The 17,194-nt window shown below is 40.4% G+C and overlaps 1 protein-coding gene across 1 annotated transcript in view; it reads left to right on the forward strand.

Annotated features, from left to right (window-relative positions):
• The first annotated feature begins 4,568 nt into the window (after window positions 1-4,568).
• HSD17B4 (hydroxysteroid 17-beta dehydrogenase 4) overlaps window positions 4,569-17,194 on the forward strand; it is an 88,025-nt gene continuing 75,399 nt past the window's right edge. Inside the window, exons 1-2 of the mRNA XM_033110552.1 lie at window positions 4,569-4,760; window positions 9,322-9,375. Coding sequence (XP_032966443.1) covers window positions 4,703-4,760; window positions 9,322-9,375 — 112 coding nt within the window. The 5' untranslated portion in view covers window positions 4,569-4,702. The remainder of the gene's footprint in view (window positions 4,761-9,321; window positions 9,376-17,194) is intronic.

Below are 17,194 nucleotides of genomic sequence, written 5' to 3' on the forward strand. Positions count from 1 at the left end.
CCAGTATGGGGATTTTATGATCTGAGAAGGAAAGAAATCACCAGATTTTCACCCTTCTGTTCAAGCTGAGGATAAATAATAGAAATTTTCTGTACAAAAGTAAAAAAAAGTAGGATCTGAGTATATGTAATAAAACTGAAATTTATTTATTGGTTGTTTTATCCTGTGTTACACACTCCACTCTGAAGCACAGAGAGGAGTGGAACAAATGACAGTTTAATTAGGAGGTCCCTTTTGTAAAAACCTGAATAGGATGGGCAGCTATCTGAGACAATATGCTAAACACAGATTCTGTTGTTCCGGAAAAATGAGTTGGCAGCAAATTTTAAAGCGCTGTGCATTGATTTAGGATCATTCTCCTTAGGGTTAAGTGCATCCATTGTGTTGCTCAATAGTTTTTAGAACTTTGGGTAGTTATGCTACATCAGAACAAGTGTATATTCTTTTTAGGCACAGACTCTATAAAGGGCATTCTTGGACTGGCCTGGCTGCTTGGGCGTAGTCAAAGTAGCTGTAGACATTTGTGTCCCCGGCTAGGCAACCTCTAAGCTGGCCTTTTATGAGGGTATTCCAAGAGAATACCAAGGAGGTGTTCATGCCCTTGTGGAATCTCTCCCCTTTGTGTGTGGGGTAGACTTACTGCCTTGATGACAGCCTCGTAAGAGACATTTTGAGAGACTCTGCGTTTGAGCAACCCAGATAAATCATGCCACAGAAACTGAGACAATAAATAAGTGTGTATGATTTTAAACTGTCTTGGTTTTGTAGTAATTTGTTATGTAGCACTAGATAACTAATATCGCTGTTAAACCACTTCTCACATATGAATGGTCAAGAGACCTTTCATACTGAGAATTAGATGAGAAGTATCGACACCCAGAGTTCACACTAAGAACTCTCTGCACAGTTAAGCATGAATATATCCAACCATCTGTAAAGTCACAGTCACCGTGTTGTTCTAGAGTAACTTATCAATCCCTCCTCATAAAATGAAGAAAATTAACTTTTACTGAGCACTTACTAGTGACGAGGTGCTTAAAATGGTATCTTTTAGGAGGAGATTAGAGTAGTTAAATAATTTATCCAAGTTGATATAGATAGAAACGGAAAGACAGGATTAAAACTGAGATGTCACTTTCAAGTAAAAGTAACTTGAATGGTTCTTTTCAGAAGTTTTCCTGGCATTTTCTGATTCTATATTCTCCACCAATCTGTGTTAAATAATTAGACCTTTCCCACAGACCACAATCATAGTGGGATATTTTATACATATTTTTCTCAGTAACTGAACAAGCAGGATATACCAGTAAGGATATAAAAAACTTGAATAATATGATCTACAAACTTAACTTCCTGGCCATATACAGAACCCTGAGCCCTAAATCGCAAATTGTACAGTCTTTTTAAGTACACCTGGAATCTTTACTAAAATTAACTATATGGTAGTTCACAAAGCCAATCTCAACATATTTAAAAGAATTGACATCAAAGTATGTTCTCATAATAATGCATTAAGCTCAACATCAACAACGAAACGATTACTAGGAAATCCCCTTATGTTTGATATTAAGAAATATACCTGTAAATAACTCATGCATCAAGAAAGAAAGGATCATAGAAATTAGAAAACATCTTAAATTGGAAGACCTCAGGGTTTTCTGGGGTTGTGGATTGTAATGATGAATCATGGAGTCTATGCAAGACAGAAAGGAAGACAGAGGGACAATGGATGCTGAGAGGGCCATGGAAGTCAGAGCATTGAAGGGTACGATGAGAGAGAGGAATTCTGCAATGGGAGAACTTGAGCTGGAAAGGTCGAATGTTTGGACATGAGATTTCAGAAGTGGTAAGCTTTGTGGTAATGAACATGTCCAGAATGTGACCATGGAAGAAAATGCCAACAGTAGATTGGACAAAAAAAAAGTGTCACTGGAAGTGAGAGCATTATGTGACTAGGAGGCAGGGCATTGGATGGATCCTGCACGTGGAGTGAAGCTTGACAAAAGGGCACAGGCTCCTCGTGGAGCCTTCCTCGTGGGATCTAGTTTGAGAAAATTTGGCTCTCCTCAGTGGCCAGAGCTACATCAGCTTTCTCCACAGGAAGCAGGGGTGTGGAGACCAAAGGGTACCCAGTGGTCACAAAGGCTTATCCTTGAACCTAGGATTCCCATAGGACTGTGCCCAAGTCTCACTTTTACATCTTTATTCAAGCTTGGATTCCAAATGGCGAAGGATTGCGCCACTGGGCCTTCCTTGTGGCCAGTAGGCAAAGAAGGTTGCCATCGGTCTGAACCAAGGATAGCATCAAGGGTAGACTTGCCTCTGCAGAGAGCAACTGATATCAGTGGCGATAGCGCCATATGTGGACTGAGAAGAGGGCTCTACCTCCAGGAAACCATTGGTGGGAGGCGGCACCGGGGCGGGGCGAGGTCCTGGCCCAAAGTTCTAGGAGTGACCTCTTTCTTATCAGAAAGGCTTTCTTGTCTTTGGGTCCAGGATCCTCTGGGCTACCTCCCTGGGTTTCGGAGAGCACCAAAATTCAAGGGTGAACGGTCCTAAGGAAGAGGTGGAGAAAGGTCTAAGTGAGCAAAGTGCTGCTTCAGGGGCAAGCTTTCAGTGAAAGGACTGCTCTTTGGAGATTCAGTCTTGAGTTACAGAGACTTCTTGCTCTGCCTGAGCACTGAAACCAAACTCTCAGAGCTCTAAGAACCACAGCTGTTGCTGGGCATCTTCAGCCATACCTTCACTTCACTTCCCAAACAAAATTTGCCCAAAATCACAGTCATGCTCTCTCAAAAAGCTGTTCTTTTTCCACTAATCCTTATTCTCATGAGTGGCCCATCGTAACCCAGATTCTTAAGCTAGAAATATGGGGGTTATTTCAGTTGTTCCTCCCTCACATCCACATCCAATTAATCACAAAGACCTGACTCCATTTCCAAAAATATCTTCAAATTTTCCCTCTTTAACATTTCCTCTGACTTACTTCTGACCTCAATAATTTTTCTGAGTAGGTTTCCATCTGTTCTCCTTGTCAACCTACAATCACTACATATATATTGCACTATAATAATGGTGCAATGTGTTCCCTGGAGTAATCCTTCCTATAACCATTTCCAGCACTACATTAAGACATCTAAATGTGATCTGATGGACTCTGCTTACTTCTGGGGCCTTTCCCTTTCCCCCTCTCCACCAGTCTAGCTAGTATTTCTGTTGCACGTAAAGTCCTCCTTTATTTGCAGAGCTCACTTTTGAAGCTTCTTTGTGTGTCATCTCTCTTGTAAAGTATTCCCTTCTCCCCAGCAGAGATAGTAATCATCCCTTTATTTTGACACCATTAGCTGACTTGTTGATATTTGTCACAAGTTTTATCATGCTGCATTGTTATTAAATGATTACCATCTGGGAGGGGCGCAGTTGGATCGGTTGGTTAGAGCACAGTGCTCTTCACACCAAGGTCGCCCATTTGAGTGCCCCATGGGCCAGTGAGCTGCACCCTCCACAACTAGATTGAAAACAACGACTTGACTTGGAGCTGATGGGTCCTGGAAAAACACACACAATATTCCCCAATGAAATTAAAAGAAAAAAAATGTTTACCATCCGACTGAATTGCTCTGGAGGACCTTACTGTTCATCTGTAAATATGTGTCTACCATCTGTAGATGTTCATAAATGACTTTAGATGTTAATAAATGTCGAATGAACTACATATAACTGTTTTCAACGCACAAAACAAAAATTTAGGAGGACTTGTTGAATTTTTTTTTCTTTTCCTTTTTGGTCCTCTGAGATTCTATTTTGGGCAGCCAGCGTTGGGGGCCAGGATTCTGCATTTTTGAAGAGTTCCTGGTTGATTTTCAGGTAGGAGGTCCAGGGATTACATTATGAGAAACCGTAATTTACCCATGGGTAAGGGTGCCATTTCTTCTTAGTGGCTATTTTTTTTTTAAGGAAAGATAAGCTATTTTATTTAGAAAGTATAACATGGTTGATAAAGATAGATCATTTTAATGTCTCCAAATTCTATTAAGCTATTCTCCAAATGCATTATTAAAAAAGATTAAACAAGTAAAACTGATATTTGTTTACATCTTTTATTTATTTATTTTAATTTTTTTTAATTAAAGTTTATTGGGGTGACAATTGTTAGTAAACAATTCTGTAGGTATACAATTCTGTAATACATCATCTATATATCACATTGTGTGTTTACCACCCAGAGTCAGTTCTCTTTCCATCACCATATATGGGATCCTCTTAGGGGCTACTTTTGAAGCTATTTAAGGCTAGAGACTGCATCCTATTTCTCTAAGGTAGCACCTGAATCAAGAAAACGCTTGTTGAGTGAGTGACAAAACGATGGGTGAAAGCATAAACGCAAGGTACCAAGTCAGCCATTTTACCACACAGGTCCCAGCAGCTCCCATTACTACTTTTTGAAGCAGAAACGGCCTTTCTAGATAAGTTCTTATGCAGGCAGGCTCTCCTCCCGACTGGAAGCACGGCCGGACTACATTCCCCAGAGGGCCAAGGGATACCGCGCAGGCGCACTTGGAAACCTACGGCGTCCGTCTCCTTCCCAGAAACTAATAGGTCACTCTCAGTCCGCCTCCGCCACCGCCGGCCTCTTCCCTATCCGCAGTCTGAGCTCCGAGGTTTCTGCCTGCGGGTGTGTACGTCGGTGAAGACCGAACTCATGGCCTTGCCGCTGAGATTTGACGGGCGGGTAGTACTCGTCACCGGTGCAGGGGGAGGTGAGCATGCGAAGGATGGAGGGCGGGCGCCTGCCTCGCTCGCACGCAGCGAGTCCCCCTTTTCGGGCAGGGGATACACGCGCAGTCGCAGCTGCGGTCCTAGCGTTGGGGGCTGCGGGAAGCAGTGGAGGGTGGGGTGGGAAGCGGCTTGGGGAGCGAGTCACGGGACCTGGTGGGGCGACCCGGGAGGATGTAGGGCAGCGGTTCGCGGGGCAGTTGTGGAGGGAGAGGTAGCACTTGTCAGCCTTGGGCGGGGGGGCTAGAAACACCTAGTCACACAGGTGCAGCCCGCTTACCCGCCTCTGCCCTGTGGGAGCCTCCCTAGGGCCCAGGCCTCCCACGAGTAGAGAGGCTGGGCTCTGGGTGGCAGGACTGGGTAAAAGGTCTTAGTGACGCTGGTCTGTGCATGCGTATCAGCTGGGACTCTTCCTACCTGTAGACTCTCAGGCTTCTCTCAAGTCTTTTAAAGGTTGTGGGAAAGCTGACGGGGGGTTGAAATTACCTCCCCCCCCCTTCCCTTCCCTAGGTAGAGCTATCAGTTCCTTGTCTTTGAAAAGTCATTTATTTAGTGTTTCTTTTCTTCTCCTGGGTGATTTTAAGTTCTCTGATTTTTCGTTCCGGGGAGGCATGTCTTTAAAGGGAGCATCTAAAGTCCACGTTGGAGTTTCTGGTATGCACCCAGCCAAGCACTGTACAGTAATAGTCTCCCGGTTTCAGTTCACTTGGCTCAAAAACATTAAATGGAAAATTCTAGAAATAGACAATTTATAAGTTTTAAACTGTGCACTGTTCTGAGTAGCACGATGAAATCTTGAGCAGTCTGGTTCTGTCCCGCTTGGGACGTGAATTATCCCTTTCTACAACATATCCATGCTGTGTATGCTAGCCGCTTGTTGGTCACTTAGCTCTGTCAGCTGTGGTGGTATGGCGGTGCTTGTGTTCGGTGCCTACCTCGTTCACCTCACTTCATCTCGTCCGGTAGGCATTGTATCGTCTCACATAATCACAAGAAGGGTGAGAACAGCATGATAAGATATTTTGAGAGAGAGAGAGAGACCACATTCACATAACTTACAGTATATTGTTCTAATTGTTCTATTTTATTATTAGTTGTTAATCTCTTACTGTGCCTAATGTATAAATTCAACTTTATCATATGTAGGTGTATGTATAGGAAAAAAACATAGTATACGTCGGGTTGGGTACTGTCCAAGGTTTCAGGCATCACCTGGGGGTCGTGGAACATATCTCTAGAGGATCAGTGGGGAACTACTGTATTCAAAGTCCGCTGGTGTCTTGGCATGGGCTGGAAACTCAGACACCTAGAGGGGTCGGGCAGGTGACAGAGGAATAAAATGGGAGTCGGGTGGGGACAGTAGAAACTGCCAAGCAGACACATTTCTGAAGTGGGCCAGATTTTATATTTCAGGAGAAGCAAAATGAAGATTTGTTAGGTGAAATAACCCTATGTTTAAAGGACAAAAAAGTTAAAGCCAGCTACTCAATACCCACACCAATGTTCTGTTGTGAGGTTTTACACTATGTCCCCCCAGCAGGTGACCTCTGTAATGTCCACGTGCAGGGATCTTGACCTTAGGCGCTTTCGATTCCCCACTGGTAGTGCCTTATACTTAGAATAGACTTAATGCGTGATTAATTTGAATTATGTATTAAAAGTCACAATAGTGGAATTGTCAGTTAATGCAAATGTACTTTTACATCTCCATTGATAAAATGGATTCTAATGCTGTCTTTCAGAAAACACTTTTAGTATTAAACACTTTTAGTATTAATTATACTCATAGCTATGTTTATTCTAAAATGATACGTTTTTGGAAAAACATTCGGTTGACACTTTGCTTTTAATGGAAATAATTAAGTGATGTACTCTCTGTTTTAAACCTCTTTTGACAGTGAGTGATTCACAGTATGAAATACATTTTACATCAGGACCCAGTATGCACAAATACCATCTATATTTGAAACAGATTCATGGCATGGTAATAGTAAGTGAAGTAGACGCTGAGCTATTCTGTTTCATTAAATAAATGCAGATTACAACCCACTAAATTGACTTTGTGAAACATTAATGAGTTGTGACTAGACAATTACGAACTTAGCACTTCCTGTTCGTAAACTGGTTCATATTTTAAAGAGCCCTGCAGACTTTCCATTGTCTGGATTATTATACAGTTGCTAGCCATTGGACTTGAATTCTGATCTGAGGGAGGAATATAATTTTGTAGTGAAGTTGAGACTATCAAAAATTTTGCCATGATTGGTAGTATAACAGGGGAATTTGTATTTATTAGCTGACTCTACTGGTTGTTGGGAATGTAACTCGGTGAGATTGATGAAGTTGGGCAATGGAAGGAGGAAGTCTGGCCCTTTTGAATTTTACGTGGTTATAACGTAGCAAATTGTAGATCTGGAGATAATGAGAGGTGTGTGAATAGTTGGAGGTTCTGAAGTCAGAGGAGAGATGTTGAAGTCATTTGAATTCTTTGATTGGTGAAGCCAGAAAGTGAAATAGTCCAGGAAGCTATTTTCTCAGGGGCTCTTTGGTAACTTCAAGCAGAGATGAGTCTAAACTACTGAAAGGAAACTGAACAAGCAGTTTGAGAAAAGAATCAACTGAGATTTGCCAGTGCTAAAGTTTTAAGGTCAATTAAAAAAAAAAAAGGAGAGAGGGTGAATGACAATGAATTTAGGTGTGAGAGAGTTAAGACAGGATTTAAGAGAGGCTTAGGACAAAAGGGGGGCTCTTGGATTTAACTTGTGCATTGTGACTGTAAAGCTGTGCTGGGCATTGTGGGGGAATGCAAAAGAGTGACGTATCCAACGTCAGCCTTCAGGGACCTTCTAGTTTAATTGGGGAGGCAGACTTATGCACATAAACTATTTAAATAATGTTTATATAAGAACAGATATAGAAAAACGGAAGGAGCCTTACCAATCTGTTAATGGGCTAGTTGTGTTGGAGGGAAAAGAGCAGACTGTACTTTTTACTTTATATACTACAGATTGTGTACAGTTTGTATGGGCCTGTGTGATAAAGGTAGATAGATCACTTCCGTCCCCCCTGGAGAGCCAGTTGTTCACAATCTTAGCTGTAGAGGGTGCAGCTGACTGGCCCATGTGGGAATCGAACTGGCGACCTCGGTGTTAGGAGCACCGTACTCCAACCACCTGAGCCACTGGGCCAGCCCACTTCTGTATCTTTTGAGAGAATTGTATAGCTTGGTTTTAAGTTGAGACAATTCTCTGATTAATTTAGGTCAATCTCCTTTAGAGATCTACCCCATTCCTTTTATCTGATGATTTTTCTACTGTGTTACCATAATTTTTTGCATTCTATTCGTGAGTATTTGATTTCTCTAAAAATCCCATGTTTAGAACAAGCGCTTCATACTTGATCTGATGAAATAAGAGAAGGCTTGAATTATTGTATTGGCTAAATTCATATTCACACTCTCATATTCAGAGTGTATTAAATTGTAAAATAAATTATTTGGTGATATCTTTAGTTTATGTTTTGGGTTCTTTTTTAGAAGAGCCTGATAATTTAGCCATCTCAATTTGTTATTTGTATACTTATTTATCAATTAATTTAAATTAAATTTAAACTACCAATTAAATTTGTCAATTAATATAAATTTTAAAACTGTGTACATGTCAAAACAATTTAAACAATATAAAAGTAAGTCTTCCACCCTTGATTGCTGGTCACAGTTTTGTTCCCTAGAGATAACCACTAATTGCCAGTCTTTTATATATTCTTTCTGAGATTTGGTACCTGTAAAACTTACATAGGTATATATCCATTTTGGGATATGTAAATTTACACCATATACCTTTGAATTGGAATTAAAAATTTAATTAGTGTTTAATAATTGTGTTTGGTGATTGTGTAGTTGGAGTTCGGTGCAGTATATAGAAATCACTAGATATTTGAAGCACGAAAGGATTTAACGTGGCTAGTTGAATTTTAGGCAATTCCTTTTGGGATGACTTTTGAAACAATACAGAAATGGTCCATTAGGGGAGCCATAACATGTGAGGCGGCCATTTAAACTGCCACAGCCCAAATAGTCACGACATCAGTGACTATTGGAATGGAAGCTGCCATCCAGAGATTAGGGAGCTAGATCAAGAAGTTGCCACTACATCTACTGTTTCTTAATACCTAGGAAGCTTCAGGAAGTCCGCTTCTTAACCAACAGCAGCAGCTAGGAGTCACGGTAAGGTGGCTTGTGTCTCATTTCCACTTTCCAGATTTCATGCAAATGCAGTTAATGGTGGAATCCAGTTCACATCTAGCATCCTAGCAGCTAGGTAGAATGGTAGGAAATGATAGGTAAAATAGGTGGAAAATACAGTTTTAAGCATTCCAACTTGCATGTAGAAAAGGGTGAAAGAGGTTGAGAGTACCAGTGAAGACGCTACCATTGTAATCTAATCAATTACTCATCAGTTATTTTAAAATAAGGATTGAGTTGAGTCGACCAAAACAATTATGCTGACATTTGCTCAACTTTCTGATTATTTTGTTTTTTATTAGGACTGGGCCGAGCCTATGCCCTGGCTTTTGCAGAAAGAGGTGCATCAGTAGTTGGTAAGTTGATATATTTTTCATTTTAATCAGTAGCTGGTAGCTAAAGTACTATAGTCTCATAAGCCAGCCACCTTTGTCTTTACATCAAATCATTTGTCAAGGTCAAATTTCATCACAAATTTTTTCTTCTGCCTGCAAAAATATTTCCCTCCTGAGGCTGACTTTACAGCTTACTTTTTCAAGTAAACTAGTTTCACAGAATTTGCAGCTTAACAGAATTGATAAAGATGGGAAGGCATTCTTTTTATAAAAGGAAATTCTTGCATTTGGTATATTGTGGATTATAATTTTTTGAGCTAGAAGGCTGGTGCAAGATGAATCCCTGTAATTGTAAATATATTGATAAGAGTAAGAAATAAGTACATTTTGAGAACTGGAATTTTGGAATCAGGGAATCTAAAGTGTATTTCTTTTTTTTTTTTATATATCTCTTGGAAGTTTTAGTAATCTAAATGGTTTGGACTGGTCTGGTATAGTTGGCAGTTGGTGTGGACACATCAGATTTGTCTAAGCCTTTGTGGAGGATAACAATGCTCAGTGCAGGATAGGTGGGTAGGGTAGATGTTATGGCCCAGTATTTTATGAGTGTCTTTCCTGGGATGAAATTGTTGGCTCCACAATGACATTCCTTCCAATCCCAGCTTTTCTACATCTTAACTAGGGAGTACACAGAGACAAATTTTCCCCGATTCGTTTATGGAGACATACATATCTAACAAAAGAGTGTGCAAGCAACCAAATTTTCTACATAAAGAAGACCTGGGCCGGCCCGGTGGCTCAGGCGGTTGGAGCTCTGTGCTCCTAACTCCGAAGGCTGCCGGTTCGATTCCCACATGGGCCAGTGGGCTCTCAACCACAGGGTTGCCAGTTCAATTCCTCGAGTCCTGCAAGGGATGGTGGGCAGTGCCCCCTGCAACTAAGATTGAACACGGCACCTTGAGCTGAGCTGCCGCTGATCTCCTGGATGGCTCAGTTGGTTGGAGCGCGTCCTCTTAACCACAAGGTTGCCAGTTCAATTCCTTGAGTCCCACAAGGGATGTTGGGCTGCACCCCCTGCAACTAGCAATGGCAACTGGACCTGGAGCTGAGCTGCGCCCTCCACAACTAAGACTGAAAGGACAACAACTTGAAGCTGAACTAAGATTGAAAGGACAACAACTTGACTTGAAAAAAAAAAAAAAGTCCTGGAAGTACACACTGTTCCCCAATAAGTCCTGTTCCCCTTAAAAAAAAAAGACCTAAGCAGGACAGTAAGTACACTCTTCTTCGTCAGTGTGGATGTGTAACTTAACAGAAGGGACACAGAGACATTTCTTGTATAACATCATAGCTACTGTGTTAATCCAGTTTGCTTTGGCAAGGACAGATTTTGACATTGTGGCATTTGGATAGAGGGTGTATAGTTTAGATCGTCTTTGTCAGATTTTTCCAAGAATATTTCACATGTTGTTACTGGTTTTTTTTTTTTTTGTTGTTTCTTTTTTGTATTGCAATTTATTTCTTAATATTTTTCCCTTGTAATCTTTTTTTCTCCCCTTCTTCTGCCCCTGTCATCCCTCACTCTGATTCAAGCTGTTGTTTCTCAGTCTAGTTGTGTAGGACACAGCTCCCTGGCCCATGCTGGTATTATGAGCCTTGCGCTCCCCACCCCCGGCTGAGGCAGTCGGTCGCCAGTCGTGGATCGGACAGCAGCCCACAGCAGTTCAAGCTGGCTGCCAGCTACTCACGCTGGCCTCTGGCCGCTCATGGCAGCACACTGTAGGTAGCCCACGGCAGCACACGCTGGCTGCGGCCACTCACACTGGCCACTCACGGCGGCCCACCGTAGCATGCGGCAGCACTCAGCAGCTGGCGGCAGCTTGTGCCAATCTGGCTGCTCATGGCAGCCCAGCTCCAGGGAGAGCTGTTCACAATCTTACATGTAGAGGGCGCAGCTCACTGGCCCATGTGGGAATCGAATCAGTGACCTCAGGCAGGTGACCTCGGTGTTAGAAACATGGCGCTCCAACCAACTGAGCCACCGGGCTGGCTCCCCTTATAACTTTTTACTTATATTTTTTCCACTCAATTCTGTAAGTTCAAGGAACTCGTTTTATCTTCTGAATCTTCTAAAGGACCTAGAATATTGCTTTATGCAAAAAAGGTCCTTTCTTCATTGGTTCTTTTATTGTTTGACATAGACTTTTTTGGAGGAGGTAGGGGCTGGTGTGTTTTTGAGTTTGGTTGAATAAATTTCTGTTTTTCTTTTTTTGTTGTGACTAAGCTATAATCTTAGTTTATAACCTTGTTTTATAAAATTTACAGCAGTGTGTGTTTGTGGGGATCAGTGTTCCTGTATTTATCTGTTACCTTTGAATTTGTTAAATTCAGAAGCAGAGTTTCTGAGTTCCAACGAGAAGGTAAACGGACAGTGTGTATGTTTATTTTGTCATTGCCAAAGGTATTTGGCAATACCTTTCGTATTGCAGCAAGTGCTGGTGAAAGTCTAAGAAGGCAGAAAATTTGTATCTTGGAAAAATATTTGCCAAACATCGCTGAAGAGCCAGATTTAGTTTAGTTTAGGGGAGAAGTCAGTCTGTGTGAAACTGCAGAACTTTTGGCTATTTTCTACTGTTTTTCAGTCTATGACATACCTGTGAACTTTCTAGGCCACCGATGGGTTGTGTTCTTTCTTAACTACCACTAGCTTTTTTAACTACTGTAGCTTTTTTAAAACATGGATGGAGACCCTGCTTTGAGATTGCATCACGTGTACTAACATTTCTCCTCTGTTAATTTTTGTTTTGCTCAGCATTTTTTTTTAACCTGAGTAAGCAAAAAAATAGGAAAGAGGAATAAGCAAACATAGGATGTTATGACATCAAAGTAGCTTGTTTGTGGAAAAGTGATTAATCAAATAAACCTAGGACTAGCTCACAGGCCAGTATGCAGTAAGACCTTAGGAAGTAGAGTAGCTTGTTTCTCACATAAGTCAACTTTTGCTGGGTTATACGGGTTAACAAACACATTTAAATGACCAGCAATAATAAAGGATTATTTCATGCTTGCATGACCTTTAAACTTCTGGTTAGCTGTGTCTCTGCTTTATGTGTCTTCCTAATTTCATGATCCCAGCTGAAGGAGCAGGTTCTATCTGGGATATTGCTAATCTTGGGACAAAGGGAAAATAACAGTGGATCTACTTGGTGGCTTTTTAAAACTGTGCAGAAGTGGTATGCCACTTTCATTGGCCAAAGGAAATCGGGCCACGCCCAGAATTAAGGGTGTCACTTAAGGTGTTCTCTAACTTCATGTTAATGTGATTGCTTTGTTTTAGATTCCATAATGTAAAGCATTATGGGAGATTTAAATCTGGGGAGAAGAACTGCTAAGCCTTTGGCTGATAATTATAATAAGGGACGTTTGGTTTTGTAGAAATTACATATTTCAGGAAATGTTTGCACATCTCTGCAGTAAATATTGGGAATGGAATAGTTTTCAGGTTTACTAAATAGGTGAGCCATACGCAGTTCTCTGAATATTAAGTTTTATCTTGAGGGTAGGAACGCAAAGAAGATTGAAGTATTCCATCAAAAAGAACCTTTTCTTTGACAGTAAGAAAGGCAGAAAGTTTTCTGTTCTTGAACTGAAGAAGTAACACCTTTGGGTAATTGAAATTACAATTTTTTAAAGTAAGATTGACATTATTTCTTTTCTATGCTGTAGTTACATAATGACTGGTAAAGATGAGTCTTTTCTTTCTTTTTTTTAAAGTAAAGATCAGACTTAAGTTCCTGTGTTCTGATGCCAGAGCCTGTGTTTTTAACTTAACTGTGTGATCCTGACAGCCAGAAGGTGAACTGTAGTGGGGAAAGTGAATTGCCTTTGAAATTAACTCAGGCTTCAATTCCTGACTTGGCTGTCTATTAGTACATTCATATGTTTCTGAATATCAGTAGCTACTTTACCTAACTTCCAGGATTATGGTGGGGATTAAATGACATAAAAAAATTAAAGTCTTTTGTAAAGGGAAAAGAAAGGAGCCAGTGCTACTGTGTTTCCCCGAAAATAAGACCTAGCCGGACCATCAGCTCTAATGCATCTTTTGGAGCAAAAATTAATATAAGACGCAGTTTTATTTTCGGGGAAACATGGTAGGCACTGTGCTCGTGAAACGGGTATGTCAAAGGGAGCCTGAAGTATTGTTCACTCAGGGGGCATCCAAGCCCCCTTAAATTACACTTGATTTTTTTTATTGACACTTAAAGAAAAGGGCCTGCCTTAGGCACTGATGTTTTCTCTTCAAGTGTAAACATAGTGCTTTGCTTAATAATCAATCAAGACATATGGGGGGTGCCAAGGGGTGCCAAAAACAAGTGGACACTTGGGTCAACGTTGCTCGAGCAGCAGTTCACCATAATCAGAAGTGTCTGGACACTAATGGTAACCATTTTGAGCAGCTCTTGTAATTGCAGAAGTCAAATGTGACTTGTACTCATCTTTTGTTATTGGTATATGTTGAGTATTACAATTTTAGTGATTTTTTTCCTTTCTTAAAATGTATATACATTTTTTTGGCACCCTCTGTATATGCTGATTGAGTGGATAAGTTAAACTTATATGACACAAGAAGAAAGATTACAAGAAAGCACGTGTGGATTCTAGCTTATAATAATGAGCTATATGTACAGTGCCCATATCTTCCCCAGGTAGGTACATTGTGATTCATTACATTATTAACTCTTCTTTTGCATGCTTGTAATTTTACATTGAGAAAAAAAAAAACACGCACAACAAAACAAAACAGAAGTAGAGGCAGAGAGACCTGTGAAGTTATTGCATTCACATAAAAGATGGTGGTGATTTAGACAGGTGGTAGGGAAGTAGGTGATGCAGTGAGTTTAAATTCTGGATATACTGAAGGTAGATATGGCAGATTTGCTGATTTGCTGATGTGGGTTGTAAGGAAAGAAAAGGATAGAGTGGCCGTTTACTAGTTTAGGAAAGACTGAAGAAGGACTAGATTGGCAGAGAGGACACATTCCTATTAGACTGTCAGATGAGGCAGTGGGATATAGGACTCTGTATTTGGGGGGGCATGTTGAAGCTGTGTAAATCGGAATATTCTCAGTGTATAGATGGTATTTAACGCTAGGAGACTGCATCAGATTACCTAGAGGGTGAATACAGATAAACAGAATTCTAGGACTGAACTCTGGACGATCAGTCCTCGTTGTCAGTTTCTTGTCTCTTTAAGGATACCCTTAATGCCTTCTTGTTATTGAGGCAAAGAAAATCAATTCAAAGGACCTAATTTAAGACACTGCTCTCTAAACTACCGCCACATTTTAGAGTCGTTCAGATATTTAGATTCATTTATGGCCATCGTGGAAAAGATTTCTCACACACTAATGTGATAGTGTTTTTCTCCTCCATAGTGAAAGTGGTATGGCAACACTGTGTTTCCCCCTTTTTCCTTGACTGTCAAGAGGCTTAAGGGTAAACCTGACACTGTCCTCAGCTAGAGTAGCTACTATTAGCCTCTGCTGGTTCAGTAGGCTTGTCTTTCCCAGAAAAGCATTTTGTTACTTTTTCCATTCTTTAATAGTCTTTACGCATGTATTTTATATTTAAGTCACTTTAGATACTTTTGGCAGCGGTCAGGGCATAACAGAATACAGGAAGAAATCCTCATTGTGCCCACAGCTCTAAAATCAACTCAGTGATTCTTCCTGTATTGCTTGCTGTGGGAAACTTATCAAAATGGAGAAAATTCATAAACATAGGAATGTCCGGAAGGACATACAAGAAATAGCTAATAGTAGTTATCTCTGGGCGAGATTAAGGGAGGGCAAGTGTAAAAAAGGACTTTTTTGTGTCTGTATGGTTTGAATTTCTTAAAAACAGAAAAAAAGTAAATAACTTTTCCCCAAAATAAATACATAATATTGCCCTTATCTTTTTCTACACTTCTTGGGTTACTCAGTACAAAGGATGTCACTTACATAATCAACACACATAAAAATCATTCTGATTTTGTAGACTTGGAAACATCATTTCACTTTGGAAATAAAAAATAGTTTATAGATCTGTCATTGGTAATAGATCTGACTCACTTGTGACAAATCCTTGAAATGAATAACTATATGAACACAAATATATGTAAAGGTAGTTACAAAGCACTCTTCAAATATAAAGCATTATAACATGATTATTCTTGATAATTTAGTAGGAAGTTGAAAACTGCTATATGAGCAATTTCCTGCATTGAGCTTCAGCAAAAAGAAAGAACTACCCATAGTAAACTGAAGCAGTAAAGTGAGGCGAGACTTCAAGGGATCTTGAAAGTTAGGGAGCGAATAATAGGATTCCACTGCTGATTTAGAGCTAGGGAATGACGTAGTAGAAAGGCTGCTGTAGGGCCAGAACTCTAGCAGCAGGCCGCTGCCAGCCTGGAGAAGTTACGATGGGAGGCAGAAGACGACCTGTGAGGCAACTGCAGTAACCTGGGCATGAAATGCTAGAATAGGAAAGACATGGCAATAACCGGTTCCTCAAAAGAACTGGAAACTCCTCAGCGAACAAACTGTCAACCCTAAGAGCCCATAGCACCGAGCACAGTGCTGGATCTAGAGTGGGAACACAACAAACATTTGAAGAACCGTAATGAAATTGTTGACAAGGCCTTATGACTCAGTGACATGTGCTGTTCAGAAATGGAAGAAAGGAGAGTGCCTGGGAGATATCTCACCCAGCAGAGAAGTGGTGCTGAGAAGGTGGGACAGTTTGAGGAAGATGATGGCCCGTTTGAGCTGCATTTGTTTTCTGTGCCAACTAAAAGTGAGATATATATTCCCTCAGTTTATTTAGCAGCCCGACACCTGGAGACCCAAAGCCTATTTCCTGCTATAGTCTTTGGAGCCAGTTGTCATAGAAAGCTGGGATGAAGGACAGGGAGAAAGAATAAGAAAACCAGCTTCTGAGAGCAAAGATCTGTACATCAAATAGGATTACTGAAGATAAATCCAGATATCTCAATGTGGTTTACATAACAAAACACTGAACTCATCAAGGAATATTAATGCTCAGATATTACCTCTTTCTCTCTCAACATTTCAATAAAGGAATTTATGATTTGCAACACATATGACAATAAAAATCTTTTATAAATACGGGACACTTAAAAAACTGTAAGATAAACACCCTAAATAAAATGTGATTTCAACCAGCAAAACAATAAGAAATATAAATGAAGGCTTTACAAATATATCACATTTTGGGATATTTTAATGGGTTCAGCTGAAAAGACTCTTGTGTTGAAGTAACATCATCTTACCATTTTTACTACCTATTTTAAAGTTATTTGTTTGAGTGGGGTGGCTGTTTTGTCGTTTCCTCTATATCCTCATCAAACAAATGTGATTTTTGTTGTTGATTTATGGAAATAGTTATGTTCTTTTTAGGATAAAAGAAACTTGCTTTAGCATTAGAGGAGCAGAATGGCATTGTTGTAGGTCCAGGTTCTAGTGTGGATTTTGCGGTTTGGGGCCTGGGGCAAGCTACCTACCCTTTCCCAGACTTTCCTCATCTGTGAAAATAGGAACAAACTGTTCATGTCAAGCTCCTAAAAAGCTGTGTGGAGCTCAAATGCAGCAGTGTAAGGTGGTGATGGTATTTAAAAAATACATAGTATTATTAAAATTTTAGACATACATTTAAGCAGTAACAGTGTCGAATACCATAAGTATGAATACTTTCCACTTTGTATACAATTGCAAAATCTTTTAACATTGTTGCAATCTAAACCTTTCAGCATGTAACCAGTGCTTTTCTAGTTGAG

Source organism: Rhinolophus ferrumequinum, chromosome 7 (assembly GCF_004115265.2).
Source record: "Rhinolophus ferrumequinum isolate MPI-CBG mRhiFer1 chromosome 7, mRhiFer1_v1.p, whole genome shotgun sequence".
NCBI lineage: Eukaryota > Metazoa > Chordata > Mammalia > Chiroptera > Rhinolophidae > Rhinolophus > Rhinolophus ferrumequinum.